This window comes from Electrophorus electricus, chromosome 22, assembly GCF_013358815.1.
Source record: "Electrophorus electricus isolate fEleEle1 chromosome 22, fEleEle1.pri, whole genome shotgun sequence".
Classification (NCBI taxonomy): domain Eukaryota; kingdom Metazoa; phylum Chordata; class Actinopteri; order Gymnotiformes; family Gymnotidae; genus Electrophorus; species Electrophorus electricus.
In genome coordinates, this window is record NC_049556.1 from 9702691 (window position 1) to 9723920 (window position 21230).

Below are 21230 nucleotides of genomic sequence, written 5' to 3' on the forward strand. Positions count from 1 at the left end.
CTATGGAAAACTATAATAATAATAATAATAATAATAATAATAATAATAATAATAATAATAATAATAATAAAGAGTGCTACTTTCTTACCCCAAATACCTAGTGCTTTATCTTTAATTCAGGTTATAAATTAGGTTTAGATTAAGACACATACTTTCTGCCCTCAGTAGAAAACAAATAGCATGAAATAGGTGCATATAGTGTTTTGGTCCAGGTGTGTAGTATTAGTCTTTGACACACTGTTTTGGTCTAGCTGTATAATCTTTGATGCACTGTTTTGGTCTAGAGCTGTAGTATTAAACACTGTGTAGTCCTTGGACACTTAGATCAGGGGTCATTAGATCAAGTAAACATATCCAAATAAAGATTTTGCTTATGGAGTATAAATAAGATTTTCTGTGCCCAAATATTTATTACTGTAGCTAAGATTTTCTTTCGGGCATATTTGTAATCATGGCATGAACACCAAAATGTGTGTGCTTCAGGAGTGGGCCTATTTTATCTTCATATCACTCTACTTTTAGAAATACCTCATCCAGTTATCGGTTAGCTCCACTTACCAACATGCTATTCTTTTTGTCTGAGCTGCTGCCATAAAAATAACAGCTGTTACATTACAGGCAGATCTTATTAGAACTACTCTATATTTTAAACAGTTCTTTCTTTCTTTCTTTCTTTCTTTCTTTCTTTCTTTCTTTCTTTCTTTCTTTCTTTCTATCTATCTATCTATCTATCTATCTATCTATCTATCTATCTATCTATCTATCTATCTATCTATCTATCTATCTATCTATCTATCTATCTATCTATCTATCATTAATTTAGTTATATGGGTTTTGTCTTATCAGAAACTCACTTTGCTAAAACATATATACACTAATTTGCATCATAATTAGAAGCCTACAATAATCTAGAAAAATAATTGATTTGTTGATTTGCAGATAATTAGGAACACAAAGTTAGGTTAAATAACTCTTAAATAATACCTTTGGCTTCTCGAATGTTTTCTTTAGCTTTTCAATCCAGACGGAGACACCGAGCGGAAGAATGTAAATGAATTCAGAAGCAACCTTTTCTCCACGGTTCTACACAGCGCTAAGATTAGAATAACTGCACAATTTATACATACGCAAACGCAAGAACCTCCACGTCCATGTTGCTTTCCTTGTCTCTGGCCCTAGCTCGTCTAGCCGCACTGCACAGATATCGAAAGGAAAAGCGTCTGTCCGGATGCGACACTGTCGGGTTTTACACCACCAATAAACTTTACTGCAGGTAATAGTAAAGACCTCATTTGGAATGTAACAACAGTGCGATATACAATGACCAGACGGTTGGACAATCGTCGCCAACAATTGTCCCTACTGGGAACTTCCTGAAAATGTCTATGCTCTCTGGAGAAAACAGCTTTAAAACAACAGAACACGTTCAGTTAAAATAAAATAAGTTTCGCCGCCACAAAACAGCAACGAAATTTGCGTAGGTTACTTTTCTTTTCCAAAAGACATATTCTTTCATTTCCTCTCAGGAAGCGTGAAAGTGAATAAAACGTTTAGTTAAGCTAAGGGCATGTTTGTCATATTATTTGTCACTCATGCATAAAATGCTCCAAATTATTTTGGCGATGATTTGAAGAAAGATAATTACCAAATTAGACCCACTAATTAATCTAATATTCGTTTTGTTGTAAACATTTTTATACAAATCACAGAACAATTCCTCTAATCTTTATCGTTTCCTTCTTTCGTTGCTGTTGACTTGACTTAATGCAATCAGGTTTTATTAGCTATCTACCAGTCGATAGCTGTTACCTGTCATTACTAGTTGTAAAGGAAACCACACTTGCGAGCTGCTATAACCCATAGGTCCCGATTAAGTGACAGTTTAAAAAATAAAATCTTACATAAATGTTTATCTTCAAACATAAACGGCAAACAAGTAAAATTCGACGTGACAAATTCACCATTAATTCGCTGTAACGGGAACATTATTCGTTTAATTCGGAACTTGTCATTGTAATAACTGGTCTTAAAGCAGTCGATACTACCAAACAGGACAAGTACGAAACCCGAAGGTCGTGGGTTTTACATTTAATAAACCCATTTTCCATAAATATGAAAGAGAAAAACTCACATAATAGCTCACATAATAATCTATCGACTGTCGTTATGGTAGTGCACTATCACATTAACCTTTGGCGCAAGTTCTGTCAACACATGCTAGTAGTTTAAACAGGACATTACATTGTTTTATGGACAGCAGTGGCTTAAACAGAAGATAAGTTTAGGTTTACATAAAATTTGTTGTAGAAAACTAAATATTCAAATCAGGCAATATGATGTGGTTTATAGCGCGGATATTTGGCGTAATTCCATCAACCTGCATGGAAAATGCTCAGCTTTTGCATTATTTTAGCCTACTGTGTTCAGGGTATCCTAAGCCACGTGCGTGTAAATTATCGCTGGTGTTTCATAAAAGCCAAACTTATATTACACAGAGGAGACCACGCGGAAGGACCAGTTGCAGGGCCTTCGTTTACCACTTTATTATTACGTTCTGTAATTCAAAAATACTGACAATTTGCAGATACGGAACACAGGTGTAGTCAGATTTTCTGGGTGTCACAATGAATGTCGCTTCACCAAATGGACACAGATGAAGATTTTTTTTCTTTCTTTCGCCATCTTTATATATATATATATACATTGCACCATAGCCCGCTTTTCGGGTAGCTTATCATATATCAGTATGGCTGGTCAAAATTGCGGCCCAGGGGGATCTACAACTTTGCCCATACCGCTGAAAGCGCACTTTCACAAAACTACCCCAAACATCCCCCCCCCCCCCCCCCCCCAAACCCCCTCTAAAGAACGCACCATGAATAAGGTGCATTAAACTGCTGCTCTCAAGTTAATGTTGAAGTCCCTGACACCGGCATTACTGGTTCCACAGCTCACAGTCAAAGCATCATTTCCTATTGGTCTAGTTCCTAGAGCACTCTAGTACTGAAAAGTAGCAGGAAAAACGTTGCCACAGGAAGTGGGCTTACACGGCATTTACACTTGAAGTATTCAAGTATTTATAGAGAGAGTATCATCGCTGCCAAAAAAAAAACCCACCACCACTAAAACAAACAAACAAACAAAAAAACAACTCCAGAAATCATGCCCAAAACTCAGCAGCAATGTAACTGTCGTTGTACCCAGACATTTCCTCAATTGCATTTTATAGGCCTGGTGTAAATGTACCTAGGCAAATGTTAATTGCTGTTTTCAGGACGTTGCTTTGAAGCTTAATAGAGCTTCTATTGTTCTCTCCTACAAATGCATTTAGGACATAACGTAGTCAAAAGTGCGCTGAAATTGCATTTAACGTCTTGCCCGAAACGCCTAAAACGGGACGCAATGACCAATTCACTATAACCTGCTGCTCCTTGCCTGTTTAGGTTATGAAAAAAGTCGTGAGGATATGGATACAAAATGCCAACAGTTCTCATCCAGAGGTTTACCTTAAACATTTCTCTGAAACTGTCCCTAATAGCAGTGCGGTAGCCTCGTTCTAAGCATAACAAGGCGTTAGGCCATGGTCAAGCCGAAAGGTACTGACATAACTAAGGAGTAAAACACGAAGGAGAGGCGGGAGAACGTGCCATCATGTTTATTCTTCCGTAGATGTCAACAACAATGGCATGTACACACACAGTTCTGTTTATATTCACATGAGGAACAGCAAAAAACGAGCATATTGATAACAGCAAGTTATTACAAGACGTACATGAAGATTATACTCAGTGCAATTTAAAATCTACGCTATAACACCAGCACGGTAAAATAACAACGTTTCCTTTAATAAAGTCGGGTAGTAACTGTAGCAAGTATGGTAATACACACACAAATGTGCGTTCTCCGTAGGCAGTTTAAGTTGTTGGGGGGAAAGCTGTTTTAATTTTGATTATTATCATTAATATTGTTATTATTTTTTTATCATTAATTATCTTATCCTAAACAAAGCAGCTCTGTGTTATGGACAAAAACCCCTTTCTTATAGGAAAGCTATGTCTAGTTAGGTAGTGCTGTGGTACAATCTCTTGATATTGTTAACTTGGCTCTGAGCTCATTCGTCTTCCGAAGACTTAAAATAGTCGATAAACGTAAGTGTTCATTGGGTAAATAATATAACTTAAGCTTTAATACTCTAGAAAACAAGATTTTACGAAATCCTTAGGTAAAAATTTATATTGCAAATTCCCCATGATTAGGTAGCTTCTTACGAGATTTTCAAACGATTGCAATCTCCAATGATCCCAATAAAATAATCAAAGAATTACAAAATGTAATCTTGCCCATTTTCATCACAAAGCGTAATAATAAACTACAAGTACTAATCTTGTGACGTTACGTGAAATTCATAATACATAATACTAATATTAGGACAGTTGTCAATGCCGATTTCATTAAAATGGCACTAATGCAACATTGCCATATTCTTAAGATTAGAGAAATAACATTTTACTGAAACAGTGGCTGTTGTGTCGGTCAATTTCATATCAGAGTGATATCACAATTTTGTGTCTATTTTATACACACAACCAACACAAGAGTTTACAATCTGTGTAAACATACTAATGCCAGTTTTCCACAAAGTCTGGATGTAAATTTGTTGTTACACATGACTATTTAAATCACATTGCAATTTTCACAACTTCCTGCCAAGTGTGATAAATATGTGACTCCGTGGTCCAAGTATCATACTTTTTAGATGCCCAAATTAAATTATGGGTTGATGTATTTCTGATAACCTACTCTGGAAACCTACTAAACAGCTACATCATTTAGTAAATACATCATTCTAGCTGCCCCCCCCCCACCGCCCCCCCCCCCCCCCCCAAAAAAAGATAAAATTCTTCGAGCTCTGCTAAAGCAAGCTTTTTTTTTTTCCGGGTGGATTGAGAGTGCTTTTATGTGGGGACTGACGTCTGTAGGGATTTTTTTTCTCACTTTTTCACCCAAGTGTTTGGCGTGTCTTCTCTTTCTTTAGACATCCTCGAAACCTCTCCTCATTCTGCCATATAACCATAAAAAACCCATAAAATCAATCTTTGCTTTCCTCTTTCTCTTCCGTTTCCTTGTCCAACGCTTCTTCCGCCTCAGCGTCCTCGTTGCCCTCTTCTTCGGCCTCCGCCTCTCCTCTCTGGCCCGGGAACTTGTCTTTGTTATTCTCCTTTTTCCACTTCATTCGTCGGTTCTGAAACCAGATCTTCACCTGCCGCTCAGTCAAGCTCAGCGCGTGGGACACTTCAATCCGACGCTTGCGCGTGAGGTATGGATTGAAGAGGAACTCCTTCTCCAGTTCAAGAGTCTGGTAGCGGCTGTACGTCTGCCTCCCATTGCGTCTCCCAGGGGCTTTAAAGTGAAACGGGAAATGTATAAATTAACGGTATCAATAACTGAAAGGTTTTAGTTTATTCACTGTTCAGGCTCCGAATCACGACCACAGCAGCATTAAATTTATATCAATAGAAGGACACCAGCAATGTGTGGTCGTGTATGTCATGCAGTTATGCTGTAATTACAACTATTTGTAGCAGGTTTTGTTTCTCTCTCTCTCTCTCTCTCTCTCTCTCTCTCTCTCTCTCTCTCTCTCTCTCTCTCTCTCTCTCTCTCTCTCTCTGTCTGTCTCTCTCTTTCTCTCTGTCTCTCTCTCTCCCTCGCGCACACACACACACACCAGATATGATTCACCTGTATGATATAGGCCTAAGCACAAAGACGATGCATTCTTAAGAGATACATGGTAGTAGTATATCTACTGTATACGCTGATCAGTGAGTGAGAAAACCACTCTGTTATAGTTAATTTTATTAATAATGGGAACGAAGGAAGATCAAACATATGACACACACTGTTTAAAAGTAAAAACTAAAGTATGCTAAGAAAGTCGACCTCAGTTTAAGCTTAGCATAATAGCGCTCATGCTCAAACACCACCGCTCTCTCTCTCTCTCTCACACACAGACAAACGAGTTTACGATCTATGCCGCCACACACAAAAGATAGCTGCACAAGCAAAACAACTGTCTATATTCAAACTAATTTCAAATGATTTTTTATCTAATTCAAGCAGTATATATTTAGAGCGTAAGAGAATAATAGTATGTTATATCTTCCAGTGACATTTTAATTACGATACATAATTCGGTGTCAAATATTGTCACTGGTATATTTTGCGCGACGGCTAAAAAACCGTCACTGGTAATGAAATCAGTCGAACAGCGTCATTTCATCGTCAACAAACCGCAAGAAGTGTAATCCGACGAGTTCATTCATATCAGCCAGGATATATCTTACTTATGTGGCTATTGAATATCACCTCGCCCTTTTAATGACAGTAGATGAACCGGGGTAACAATGGCTACTTCCGATTAGGTCTTTTTAACTTGTATGAGTTCGGACAGCGTTTATCCGCTTTCTACTTTTGACATAACAGGATGTCTCCCTCGCAACAAGAAGCAGCCGGCCGTCAAAGCTGCTGGGTTCGTTTTACTAAAGACAGGGAGTCTTAGGAAGCAATAAATACTCCAATGTGCCTATATCGTAACACCGATGACCAGTCTGCATTAGTAAGTGGCGATAAGGAACGTCTGGCTCTGCGCTATTAAAACGCTGGTAAACAATATAGCCGTAATAACCGATTATAGCTTTAGCACACAAACAAGCGTTCTCATACAGATACACAAACACTGCTGGTTTAACTGAGTGAAAAGTAAAATAATAGTGAGCGTGCTAACCGTGGGGTCGCATCCATGGGAACATGAGGCTGGGAGAGGTATTTTGACTTAAGTGGCCTTGTCCTTCCCCGGGGTTAGAGCTATTGGAGGATTTACAATCTGGGTACTGCGCTAGGCTTGCCTCTTGCTGGGTACCATAAAGCGATTGCCTCGGAAGAGCTTCATATCCATAAAATTTCGTTGCGTCTCCATGACATGCCAAAGCACAAGGGTTCTGCTGGTACCCAGGGTTGGAAATACCTGTGGTACCATGATGGAAAAAGTCCTGTACGTGATGAGACGGATGTTGAAAGCCCGGCGCAGCTGCTCCATGTCCGTACACAAGCGTGTGGCTTCGGGCAACGCTCTGTGGGAACCTGCAGTCGTAATAAGTTGGCTCTAATGTCTCGCCACCTTTGTACTTGGAGAAAAGAGGGTTAACAAAATAGGAGCTCATGTTTATCTTGCATTAAAAAAGAATCAGTCTGTTGGTGGTATTTTCCCCTTGTCTAAACGGTGGCAACCTATTGTTGCTGTTCCAAATGGCATACAGCGCAGACAGAGCAACCGGAACTAGACGGAGAAATGCTGCCCCTTCGGACAATTTGAAGCAGCTCCCACTTCAGAGCCCCTTGCTTCGACTCTCTCTCTCTCTCTCTCTCTCTCTCTCTTCCTATCGCGAACCTTTTCCCTTTTGCAGCCTCAAATCTTGGCGTGTACGGTGGATGTGTGTTAAGGTTAAAACTGGCTAGCTCCGCCGGCTCAGTCACAAGCGCGTGGTTTTTTTTTTGCCTTCTACTCAACCACCCCCACTACAGCGAGACCCCCACCCACCCTTTTCCCCACCACGCCGACCTATGCTGCTTCATCTTTCCAAAGCGTCTACAGACGTCTACCTTGAGCGAGGAGACACCAATGACCGCTTTCTACACAAATAAAAGTAATTAATTAATGAATTAATTAATTAATAAGTAAGTAAGTAAATAAATGCAACCGTATAAAATTATTCAAACTATTGGAAATATTTGCCTATAGGAGAGTATGACATCTGATGTTATATGAGTTGCCAATATAATTTTTTAAAACTGTGAATGTTTGAAAGCTATCGATATACAGATTTGTACTGAAATGGACCAGTTTCGTATTTTACACGGCGTGGGCTTCTTGCGTTTTCTTATATAAGTCAGTATTTTGAGAACCTTAACAGCCGGATGGCTCACGCACAAACAGTATATCAGCAATTGCGTATAACTGCAAAATGAACAGTTTTAGCAGCGCTACGGAGCAACGGAAGACTAGTACTTGAAAATAATGGGCCTACAAGATTCAGGACTTGAAGCACAAAAAACAACGAAACAAAGAAACAATCTAACGGTCAGGCAAGCAGCCTACTGGCAATCTAGGAACTAGTTTTCATAATGATACTCAATACTCAACTAAATAATAAAATGGTTACATTTAAATACGAAGTAGAATGTAATTAAATTATATTTTAATTCATTCACTGAGGTATTATTATTATTATTATTATTATTATTATTATTATAAAATAGTAGAAGTAGAAGTAGCCTATGCTAATTGTAGCGAATGACGCTGAATCTCTAGCCTGGCACTTTGTAGCTGTCAATTAATTGGTTCTTTAGTTGCATTACTTTTATTGCATTGCTATATTTACCACACTCCACACACACACACGCACACACACACACACACACACAACCCACACACGCACACAAATCCAAACCCCCCACACACGCACACACGCATACACACACACGCATACACACACACACACACACACACACAACCCACACACGCACACAAATCCATACCCCACACACACGCGCACACACGCATACACACACACACACACACACACACACACACACACACACACACACACACACACACACACACTAGTATCTCCGTGTCCTCATAAACCTTGCTAATAAGTTGTAAATCTGCTGCTTTGGAATCAATAAAATCTACGCATTAAACACTTTGGCTATTTCAGTAGATGCATTAATCCGTTGTTGCTTAGTTCACTGCAGGGCCTCCCCAAAACATGAGCACGTGGTTCTGTGGCGTTACTGGCGATTTTTACCCATAGTCGTTAAATATGAAAGACACTGGAAATTTATAGACCTCTCACAGTCTATAAAGATGCAGATTGTTGGTCACTGATCGTCTCAGTTTTAGTGGCACAGTTTTACTGTTATAGGCCCTCTGCGTGACCAAGTCTTTCTGAATACTGACTTATTATTGTATTTTGTAATAAAAAACAAATGATAACAGCAACAACATCAGCAACAGCAGCAATAATAATAATAATAATTGCAGCAGTATGAGTGGCTTTTAAAAATAGCTTTATTTTTTATTTCTGCAATTTCCCGAAAATGCTAGGTTCTTATTTATTGCATGTGTGTTTGAATAAACGGCTGTAAAGAAAATAATACTTAGACAATGTACTAAATTCGCGTTAACGTTTCACAGTTTAATTAATAAATTCCATCAGATGTGACAACATTATAATATAAGAGACAACGTAAAATGCGCGGCACACTAGTCTTAAAAACATCAGTAACTTCACGCGGCTTTTGAAATGAAATTCTTGGGGAGGAGTGCGAAATAAAGGGGCACTGTGTATTCGAGGGTTCTCGGACTAACCAATGATGGGAAACAGTGGTATTTAAGGTAATGATAAAGTGGAGCCTAGTTTAATACATCAGGTTGTTGACATTTTAGTTTTATTTTAGTCGAAAGTGTGATTAATCACAGAGGCTGCCATTCTTTTCAGCACTGTTTTCCCAGTGCACATCATAGGCCTCGGTGGCCTAAAATGCACTAACTGTGAGTCAACACCGCCATCTAGCGTTAGATTAGTATAGAAAGCACAATAGTCTGTAAAGCAAATGCCAGTTAACGGTATCATCAAACACACGTTTGACTAAATGTCTGAATTTAACTCGAAATATTGCTCTAAACTCCCCGATGAGACAATGTACAAATGTACAATAAGATGTTAATCTATTTTAGAAGTGGCCTAAAATTTTAAAGTAAAACATTAAAATAAATAGATAGTGAGTTGTCTGTACAAGCTTTTACAAATGTGCCCTAAGTGAGAAAGAAATTGGTGCCCTTCACTGGTCTGAAATCATTCCTGGACGCGTCTTGAGGTGTTGGCGGACTAGTGTCTTAGCCTAACAGTCTCTTTGAAGGGGACCTCCACCAGAACACCAAGCCATAAAGTAATTTAGCCCAGACGTCTAGCCAGTTACCCCGGTTTGCTTTGTTCGTCTGCATCTGCGACCAACAACGCAAACTCCAACAGGGCTGTAAAACTCGCATTTTTTGTCCTGTGCGGAAATGCGGTGGACTGAGCTTTGAAACCTCTGCATCCTGTTCGTATTGTTAAGAACCACAAAAAGGTAATTTCAACTGTGCGCAGGAAACCAAATCCAGACATGTCTTTATATTTTACTTAAATCCACGCCTCGACCTTTGTGCACATAGGTCTATAGGTCACAGATGAAATAAATGAATAAACACACACACACACACACACACACACACACACACACACACACACACACACACACACACACACACACACACACACACACATATATATATATATATATATATATATATATATATATATATATATATATATATATATATATATATATATATATATATATATATATATATATATATATATATATATATATATAACCCTTAGTTTACCATTAGTTTCCATTAATTACGAACGGTACAGTGTTAATAATAGAATGGTATAATGGCATACGATAATACTTCATATATTCATTAGGGCCAGATTTAGTTTAGGGGCTGAAATGGAATAACTGCCCGGCCGACTTCTCGTTTTAATTTAATGTCTAAACATAAGAACGCTTTGTAACACTGTTTAACGATTTTATAAAATGATACACTTTATTGCTTTAAAAATGTCAGAGGGTTATGTGATCACAATGTATTGAAGCCATTTTATACGTTTGCTTTTGCTAGATTTAAAATGTATATTTCGACGCTATTTTGTACATTTCCACTGTCCTTGAATGAATAATAATCTTTTGCGTAAAACATTTTGAGTCCCAACTACTCGTGGTACTACTGCTTTTAAGATAGTAATATTGATTCTTTTTAATATTAATTTTAGCATTATATTACAGTTATGCTTGTTATTGCTGTCTTCGTTACTGCTACATATATCTTGCAGTTTGCTAAAATGCCAAACGAGTCTGCCACTACAGAAGACAAAGTAGTGCTGCCATCAACCCTAGATTCTTGATCAAGCTAGGGAATCACTGAAATACGATCCTCAGAATATATCTTACTCAACAAATCCCTGCATACTTAAATGCGTGATTTGGTCACTGTGTATGTTATGGACGTGTAACCGAACACAGTCTTGTCTTTAATGTTTGATAGTTTTGTATACATGTATATATGTATTATGACGTATTATGTGTAGTCCAAATTCAGGCTTCGAGCAGGACAGCAGGACAATGTCGCCAACATCACTTTGCTCTTTGTCGCGAAGGTGTGCTCTTTTATAGCAGTGATAAAAACATAAAACAATAAAAGACAGAGTCTGTCGCGTTAATATTAAGATGGAGGTCGTATATATTTGAGCATATCTACAATCCGTATTGAAATCTATTTTTTTTACAATTTAAAGAATATAAAATACAGAAACAAGTACATTAAAAACAACGAGGATATCACATAGACGCAAACATGAATAGTTTAAACCAAATGAGAGTTATTCGTTACAAAATATTGTAGTTTTACACCTGTTACAAACAAACACACATCGGAGAAACATTCACGTGAAAATCATAAATTACGTTCTTGAAAATAGAGTAGTTCAAGTATTTCCTTGCTTTAAGCCTACTTCGGGGCAGCATGTTCTATAAAGTTCTTACTAACGCTCTTTGAGTAAAGAAACAAAATCTATATCCAAACAGGCCATGTGCAATTACATATGTTAATATGAATGTAGGTCGATAAAATTACAGTTCAATAAGCAATACCGTAATAAAGAAGACTACCGTTGCATCACGAAGCCTATGTTTCCCGTTAGAGCGAGAATGCGATAACTTTTAAGACTTATGACAATTGTCTTCTATCGTTTTTCCTTTAGTCTATAATCAGCAAAAGAGGTTTTTTGGGTCAAAATTATTCCTTGCTGTCGCTCTTCTCCTTGTTCATTTTCTTCATTTTCATTCGACGGTTCTGGAACCAAATTTTGACCTGTCGCTCCGTGAGGTTTAGCACTCTCGCCACCTCATAGCGTCGGTCTCTGGTTAGATACATATTGAACAAAAATTCCTTTTCGAGTTCTAGTGTTTGATATTTTGTGTAAGGGCATCGCTTCTTTCTCGTGGAGCGCGCGTGGATCCAGTTGGCCACGGGATTGTCTGCAAAACAATGTATAAAAAAAAGGATTATTAGATTGTACACTAAGCACACATTCCTAGACTCCTGTGTATTGATCTTGGTCATTTATACATCCTTCATTAAAAGATATGTTTAGTTACCTTATTTTTTTAAGCAGCATAATAGCCTATTATTAATAGATTTTGAATTGTTATGAAAATACTGCGATTGTCTCAAAAATGCGCTTTCCATAGCTTTGAAACAGCTTACTCGCTGTGAGAATTGGTGTCGTAAAGTGGTGAATACATCTATTCGCTTTATAGGCCCATAAATGCCTAATACGCCTTGTGGCTCAAGTCTGCAGTCAAAACGTCCTGCTATGCACCGAATTCACTGCGTACATTCCATTTGTTGTTTGTTGAAGTTCTGCGTGTTTCAAGTCTATTAGAACTTTTATTTAACATAACAATATAAAATTCTTTCAACACAATTATTTTGCGATAATTACCCTGACACTAATATCGTTCGACTGATACGCGTGCAGACACTCGAATAAGTAATGTTAACATGATTAATGATTCTGTACAAACGCAGACGAGCTTTTGAAGTATTTTGCTCGTTGCGCGTCCCACAAAAATGCTCTGTATTGTTTTATTTTTTAGGAAAGGTTGAACCCCATTCTTATTCTTGCCTTCCACTCCTTCTATCTCTGTTACCAATATCACTACCCAGACCACACATCGAATAAAAAAATAAATTAAAATAAAATGCACAATAATTTATTTATGCTTCGTGAATATATAAGATCCAGCTATCACCTAAACAGTCAGAGTACACTGCCTTGTCGGACCTGTCTTTCAAGGAGACCATTTTTATAACCCGCTACCCGTTTTACAGCCCTGTCTTACGGCGTTTGTCTTCAATGGATAGCCCCAAAGCAGACTTGAGCCAGCCGAAAACTGCAGGGGCTAGATGAAAGGATATAGAACTTGGTTTTACGACGGACGACAGCCAACCATCAAGCGAATGCAATAAACTGAGCTGCACCTCAAACCCAGTTGTAAACAATAATGGCTTTAACTTACTTGGGTCTAATTCAGCCTTCTCGTCTTTGTGCTTTCCGGAAGACAAGATCTCCGACTCAGGCGGAGGTGTCGTCTGTTGCTTTTCCCTAACGTCGACAGCGGAACAGTAGAGAAAATCCGAGTAAGTACGTCCGTTTGACGCCAAACAGTCTCCGGTTCGGGGATCCTGGAAAGCTTCAGGCTTTAGCCCATAGTGCCTGCTATTAGCTGGATAGCCTGGAAAGGACACTGTACCGGGAATGGGCTCCAGCCATGAGCGGACGTACCTTGACTCTGTTCCTAAGTGAGGCTGGTGAGTGTATGGGTGGTAAACCATAGACGACTGAGAGTGACCAGGGGTCCAAGAGGTAGTGAAAACGGGTGGTTTCTGGGCAAAGCTGCAAGACGGATACTCCACGCACTCCGGTACCAGAGGCGTCGGGCGTGAACCGGAGGATATCGGAGCAGCTGTCGAAAAACGAGTCGCCAGAACATCCTCGCTTTCATGATTAATCAAGGAATCCACATAATAATTACTTATGGGACCCGTAGTCGACATGGCGATGTTTCCGTCTCTTTTACATGCATCCGATTATTATATGGAGTGTATGTGTACTTTTTTTATCTGCCCATAGAACAATCAAGCCAGGTAATTATTTCTGAAACCTTGCCCGGCTGCGATTGGACGACTATAAAACACGTGATTACATTTACCCCCTGAAAAACCGCACAGCAGATCAATGCGCGGGTTATCTTGGACTAGCAATGCACTTCGGGATTGCAGTAGGTTGCTTAATGCTAATGTTGTTTCTTTACGTGAGCTTCATGTAAAATGTCGTAGATGTATATTAACCTGTAATAACATATCTTTCCGATTTTAGATAAGACTTTTTGGTGCATTACACGAAGTATAATGTCGTCTGGTAGAGGCACTATTTCCTCACGTAATCAATCTGTGTCGAGCACATGGGCTGCTTCTCTGTCCAGCGCTTTGCGCATCTTTTTCTCCATTATTTTTAATCTTATAAATCTTTTACAAGGTTTTATTACATGATACTTCATCTGTAATTGTTCCAATGCAGATAGACTTTGTTCGAACATGAATAGAATTGATTTTTTTTTTTGCGAAGATTATTCCATTGTTGTTACGTAGTGGAATCCTAGTTTCCAGCATTTTCACACACACACACACACACACACACACACACACACACACAAAAACATTTCGGGATATTCACCCCGAGTTTACAAAATCGGGGAGGTGGAAATAGGAAGACGGTTGAGAACTTGGCCACTACAGCGTCTGTATTCGGCAAGTGGTCGTGCATGCTTTTATGTCCTTCAATAAATTTTTATGAGGACCATTTGATTGTTCATAAACGTGTCGTTAATAAAACTGCAGTTGAATTTCTAGTATAACATAAAACTAACGCTGCTTTTGCGAAACAAGTCTAATCAAAAGACAGCATGGAGGAGCGAGGACTGAGAAGAGGTGTGTGTATGTGTGTGTGTGTGTGTCGATTAAAAGCTTTAGCCCCTGGGTATCTATGTGATAAAAGTCCATGCGGTTTGCGCTTATTCATCAGATCACTTTGACCTAAAATACATTTCGAAAGTGGTTATTCTGAGCGAAAAAAAACTAGAAGAATAATTAGAAAATTGAATGATGGTGAGAAGGATTCAGCAGATTTTACATATTTCAGAGTATAATGACAGTGTACAACCTTTTGGAGTAGTACGACAATGTTGCATGTTGTTTTCAGTATTATTATTATTATTATTATTATTATTATTATTATTATTATTATTATTATTATTATTATTATTATTATTATTTCATTAAGGCCATGTCCCATATAGACAGACATGATTATTGCATTTGATGTTTATTTCGAGATTGCATTTAATCTGAGTTATTGACCCATTTCATTTATAATTATTTGAATAAACATTTGCATTATGTTATAGTTCCGAAATGGCAATGATAGTTTGTTGTCACAGTGAAACTGCGAAAAGCAACTTCTGGTTAAACATTTCTAATATACTTATTAAGAAATGTCTTAACAGAAGAACGTGTGTATTTGCAGCATGGTTTAGATTTTGCCTTTGAATTTAGTGTATTTTGACACTTGGCAATCTGTTGATTTTGGTCTGCTGTCACTGTCAGCGCTGGGCCCAGTCTCGAGCCGGCCAGATGAGGTCAGGCTTTTTTTCTTATTTTCACTTTGAATTCCAGACATTATGAAAATACAGACTGTGCAGATTAATGATGAACCCTGTATCGTTTATTTTTTGTAGTTTCTCCAAATAACGTGGATGAATCTACTTAATAATTTGGTAGTGGATTTTTTTTCTCTTCAAATCTACCTCTTTTTGAAAGCAACACGTGGATATAGTTTGTCCCGATAACAGTTTTCAATGATCGAGTCATGTAAGACTGAACCAGTTACTGAACAAAACACAGTTCACTCCGAAAATAATGCAAAGATTCCAGAACTTTATTCTGACCCCCGCTCCACACACACACACACACACCAAAAAAAAACAAAAACAAAAAAAAACAAACCCCAAAAAACAAAACACTGAAATAGAAAAAAAAAAGAATTTCGCTTGTATGAGCAAGGGGAGCTACTCTCACCAAACCTTCAAGAATATCCAGTCGCAGCAGCAATGCACTGTGAACGGAACTGCACATTTCCAGCCCCATAGTAGTACACTTGAACCACAGACTAATTGAAAGCGCATATCAATTAATACGCGTCATCCCTGACAAAGGAGGCATGGTCATCAGTGCGAATGTACTAATTCTGCGATGTATTTTTGGTAGCATTTAACTAAAAAGAGCTTAGTTTCTTGGTCATTCGCGATTGCATTCACACGTGAACTGTACACAGTAAATCAAATACGCTTTCCAGACAACACCCCTCGGAGAAGGCTTGCGTACCCATACCTTGCCATAGTTGGGGCTATTATTGCTTTTACAGACTATAAACTCTATGCTGTGATATGTCACTTTTTTTCTTTTGTAGTTGTATATTGTCAATAACTAGGATAATAATAAAACTTAATACGAACTCAAAGGTTCCCTGTCTTAACGGTTCCATAGCAAAGATCTTTTTTTTATCATTCACTTTTTTTCCAGTTTTTTCCCCCCCAGATTTACATACCATTAAAAGAAATATAAACTACGCACTAATATGTTAGAAATATTAGGCCTATTAGTTAGATATTAGATAGGTACATAGATATGTTACGACCATAGGCCTTATAGAATTTAAACCCATCTTCACTGCTGGCTTTAATGGTTTACGTGACATATTTATAAAAAAATAAATAATACAACGGCTTGGTGTATGTCGAATATGCGCCTTGAATCCTACTTCATAACAACATGCAAACAAATTCAATCAACATTGTGGGTCGATGAGGTTTTCACTGAAAGCCTTGAGGTGGGGACAGTGTTGTGAAACCTCGCTGCAGACTGATTCCAAGCCAACGCCATGCACGTGTACATGCATAGTCACGTTTTTCCTTTCGTTCCTTTAAGACGAAATTTTAACATTCGGGCACAGATTCCTCCTGACATCATTTCATATATTTTAATACAACTGATCTTCGTCACAATTACAAAATGCTTTCGTCTATATTTCGTTGTAGGCACCAATGGGCTACTTTGATTTTTGAAACTGTAGGACTATAGATTTTTTAAATTATAGAAAGCTTCTAAATGTAACTAGTTACAAGTTCCTAATTATAAATGCACGTTTCAAAAGATGCTATTTCGTTGCATAAAGCTCATTTTATATGTAGCCTACTAAACGTCAAGATTATACGTAGGCCCAGTCGTGGCCCAAGTAAGTAAGGTCAGTCGTGTAACTTCACATAAATAGACTTTCTAGTCTCTGCTAATTGAAATGGGCTAATGTTTTCCAAAACCATTTTTGCCTTAATATTATCCAGATTATTAGAGAAAGTATTCAAATAATGGGTTTAACGGCGATCAGAACATGGTACCCGCCATACGTTCACTATGCGTACAGCACTGACTTCTAGATTACTGAAACGTAATATGTTAATGAAATAATGATACAACGCTTTTTCTTAATCATGCTAGTGTGTTAAGGATAAATATAACAAATTAACACCAATATAACTTTTTGAAAAAAAAAAAGTGGTTTATTAAAATACACTCAATAAAGTTGTGTCTCTGGTCAGTTTCTTGATTAAATCTGTTAAGAACAAAAACCAAAACAAAATATAAAAGCCCTTCTGTGCGATAGGCCTACAACTCACATCAACTACGCCAGGTCTCGTTTTGGTTTTTAGATAACGGTGACAAAGGAACATTAAAAAGTTAATTAAACATAATAAACGCCCGCCCCTTTGTGCGACAACACTGCACACGCATTTATTAAAACATTTACAGCGTGCGTTGATAATATTTATTGATTTACATATTATCATTCCAGTTCGCCTCTATGTCTGCCGTCTGCAATAGTTAAGAGAGAATAAAAATCCAGGACTGAACGATTTCAGCTGTTCGGGTTTACTTTTACCAGGTCTACAACCTATAACTTAGACGTAAGAGTTACTGTTTCAGGGACATATTAGGTGTTTATAAGGTTTTTTTTACCATGACGGCGCGGATGCGTTGGGATGGGGTGGGCGAATTAAATTGTTTCAAATGTTTTAAAAGGTTGTATCGTTTAATACTAAAACTCATAATATTAAAACGTTTAAGGGGCTGTCACTCTCTACATCTGCTGTCTGGCCTGTGCCAAATTCCTGTCCCTTGGACAGGGCATAGTAATATATTGCTTTATATATGTAGAATAATAAAACAAGATTATCTGACGAAGTAATTGAGTGGATGCCATCATCAGACCTGAAAATGGCTAAGAGGCCCAAGAAGTGTAACTGTGCCATGTTCGTATGGAGGCCATGCAGTCGTTTAGCTTATAGGCTTCTAGACACAAGCCTTATTGGAGCTGGTTTACATGCCAGCACATGACAGCTCATAGCACGAATCGCAATTCACCGTGAATGGTGAGTAGCAAAACGTTTAGTGTTACATAAAACCATACAGATTTATCATTTGTGCTGTCATTATCACAGTCTGTGTGGAAAAAGACGCTAACGCATATGCGAGGACCTACCTGTTATCTGTTGTCGATACTAGCACTTTTATTAAATATGCCAACGTACGTCATTATACTTCCGCAAAGCAAAATCCTCAGAGTTGAATTAACTTTTAGTGTCCTTCTCTGTCCAGGTGGGTTTAAATGAGAGCTGCGGTTATTTTGACGATCTATGTGATATTTTAACATTGGAGAGTTCTCTGTGTGAAAGGATGTCTGAACCATTAGGTTAATCTTAATATATAGGCACGAGCAATACATATTTAGCTTCATGTTCAAGTTTTGCAGTCCAGTGAGTTTAATTACATATTCGCGAAAAAATATTTAGGCCAGAGTATTTAGGCATTTAAAGCAAATGACTACATAAAAATCGTATAACCAAATATGTTCAAATTTGATTGATCCGTTTTGCAAAAGTGTCGAGGTGGTCGATGGAAGTGAAGGTATATCCATGACGTAAGTAGTGTAACAGATGAGTGTTCCCTTTGCTATGGTACACAAATAGTTTGCTATCAAATAAGTAACTATTTTTAAGCAGTGTAACATAAAAACATAATTCACAATCACTGTGTGTAATTGTATACGTAATTAAGATTATTTTAAGAAACATAAACGCATGTTCGGTAGAAAATTCCGATTGTGCCGATTGTGCTTGCACATGTTTTAAGTCGGTTTAATCTATGTTTGCATGTATATACGTGTATGTGTGTATGTATGTATATATGTAAGTATGTATATGAATCTATTAATTAAGTTATAAAGTATTTATGTATAAATAGAAGACCACGTGAAGTCATACTGAGATAAATTTGGGTTTAGCACGAAAAAATGTTTCTGGGGTTGTCGTTATTTTCAGCCTACGATATATTACCAGACATTACAAGATTTTAATACATTTTTATTTTGTATATCGAGCTAGGTCTAAATAATCAAACTGTGCTATATCTTGTTGAAGTCCCAGAGTTGGAGATGTACCTTACACTTACTCATATTCTCATGCATGAACTTTATCTACGACTTGGCCGAGGCCTGGGGTCGTGCTAAGCTCTGGGCATCTTGCGATCTCACGAGTAGGCCAATGGCTTTTGGCTAAATCATGCGTTATATTTTGCACTGATTTTTTTTTAATTTGTAGTAAACGAGTGTTTATGTTTTGGAGCTATGAATGCGTAAGCTGTTGGAAGGAAATTGCCTCTATATCCGTATGCTAGGCGACAATATCCTGTGGGGGTCATTTCGTGTGCTGTAAACTCTTTGTTGGTGACGCATTCCAGAGGCAATCCTCTTTCACTCAACTGAATGAAAATGACTTTGGATTCCAGACTGTCTCCTCCCGCCGCAGAACAGCTGAGGGGAGAGGATGGGTTCAAGAAAACAAGCAAAAAATGGCGAATTCCATAGTCGATGTCCCAGAAAAAAATAACCAAACACACACTCACGACCGGGTTTGAAATTTGGTGTGGCCTATGATGTCTTACCATGGTTGTCTAGGGAAAAGCTTCTAGCAGTATTATACAAAAACATAATTTCAATTATTAAATTGGACACATAAAATACACGTGATCCATTGGAGCAGAAATGCGTTTTTCGATTAATGTTGCAGTTACCAATAACCCATCTCTTTACACGACGTGACCAGCTGGACCCACAAAACGCTGTATGGATCAATTAAGTACTGCAGGCGTTCATCCAAAAGCCTTAGGTTTTGTTGTGTAATATTTTATACGTCAAATTACCATTTTCAACAAACAAAAGAAAAGAAAGACGGACGCTCCACGTAACAACCGTTTAGTGATTAATTATGTCGTCACAATTCAAAAAAGGACACGTTGAAGTATTGATTCTAAGTATTAGATCATTGGTTTAATTAATGTTGTTGCTTTTGAAAGTGGGTAGTCGTCAGAAATTTTCGTAACAGTTATAGGCCTAGATATTTCAAAGCATAACTATACCGTGTAAAACATCCGAAACCTTGAGCTACATATATCAAATAATTGTTAAAACTAAATATCATATCACTGTTATTTAGTAAGAACGGCTGCGATAGGTCACTACCTATGAGTACACTTTAGCTTGCAGCTTAGAAACTGAAAATACTGTAACTTAATATTTGATTCCGATCCAATCTTTCCAACTTCTCTCTCACTCACACACACACACACACACACACACACACACACACACACACACACACACACACACACACACACACACATACACATTCATACATACATACATATTTGCCACTGGTTGGTCTGTACAATATCGACATACTTGTTATATTCCAAAATTCTAATTGACAAGAGCGTGCTCATTGCTAAATATTTATTTGATTTTATGGTCTCAGTGATTTTTTCAGTGTTTATTGTGTCGCTCTAGGGCATACTCATTACTGTCGTGAATCAAATTTGTCTGTCCATCCACCCACCGCATTTATACATCCACCCAGTCGGCAATGCACCCATCCTTTATGTCTGTCTGTCTGTTTTGTCTGTCTGTCTGTCTGTCTGTCTGTCTGTCTATCTGTCTGTCTCTCTCTCTCTCGCTCTCTCTCTCTCTCTCTTTCTCACTCTTTTATACTTTTATTTCAAAACAAATGTAACACCACTGCTGACGTCTCGCAGCGGAAGCAATCCGTGTGTAAACCTTGACCAAAACTTGTAATGAAAGAATAATTCGCATTATTGCGCGGTGGAAATTTACCCCGTTATGTTTACAACCTTTTCTCCCTCTGAGAGCCTAAATTCGCTTTACAGCCCGGCACTTAAAAGGCGAGCTAAGGAGAAAAAGAGCGCGCCGTGGCTATAACAGTTCAGTTCATTTACAATGCCATTTGCGCAGACTTCACTTCGCAGGGTGTAA

The 21230-nt window shown here is 38.0% G+C and overlaps 3 protein-coding genes across 3 annotated transcripts in view; all 3 read right to left on the reverse strand.

The window, feature by feature from the left end:
- Positions 1–21230, reverse strand: part of hoxc3a (homeobox C3a) — a 65183-nt gene that overhangs the window by 43039 nt on the left and 914 nt on the right.
- Positions 4896–7489, reverse strand: hoxc8a (homeobox C8a). Its single transcript, XM_026998795.2, has 2 exons — positions 6785–7489; positions 4896–5400 (listed from the first exon to the last, which is right to left on the reverse strand). Exons 1-2 carry the CDS (start codon positions 7218–7220, stop codon positions 5090–5092), a joined length of 747 nt encoding a protein of 248 aa, XP_026854596.1. The 5' UTR covers positions 7221–7489; the 3' UTR covers positions 4896–5089.
- hoxc9a (homeobox C9a) lies at positions 11387–14960 on the reverse strand. The gene is made up of 2 exons (XM_026998794.2): positions 13252–14960; positions 11387–12207 (listed from the first exon to the last, which is right to left on the reverse strand). Exons 1-2 carry the CDS (start codon positions 13787–13789, stop codon positions 11966–11968), a joined length of 780 nt encoding a protein of 259 aa, XP_026854595.1. The 5' UTR covers positions 13790–14960; the 3' UTR covers positions 11387–11965.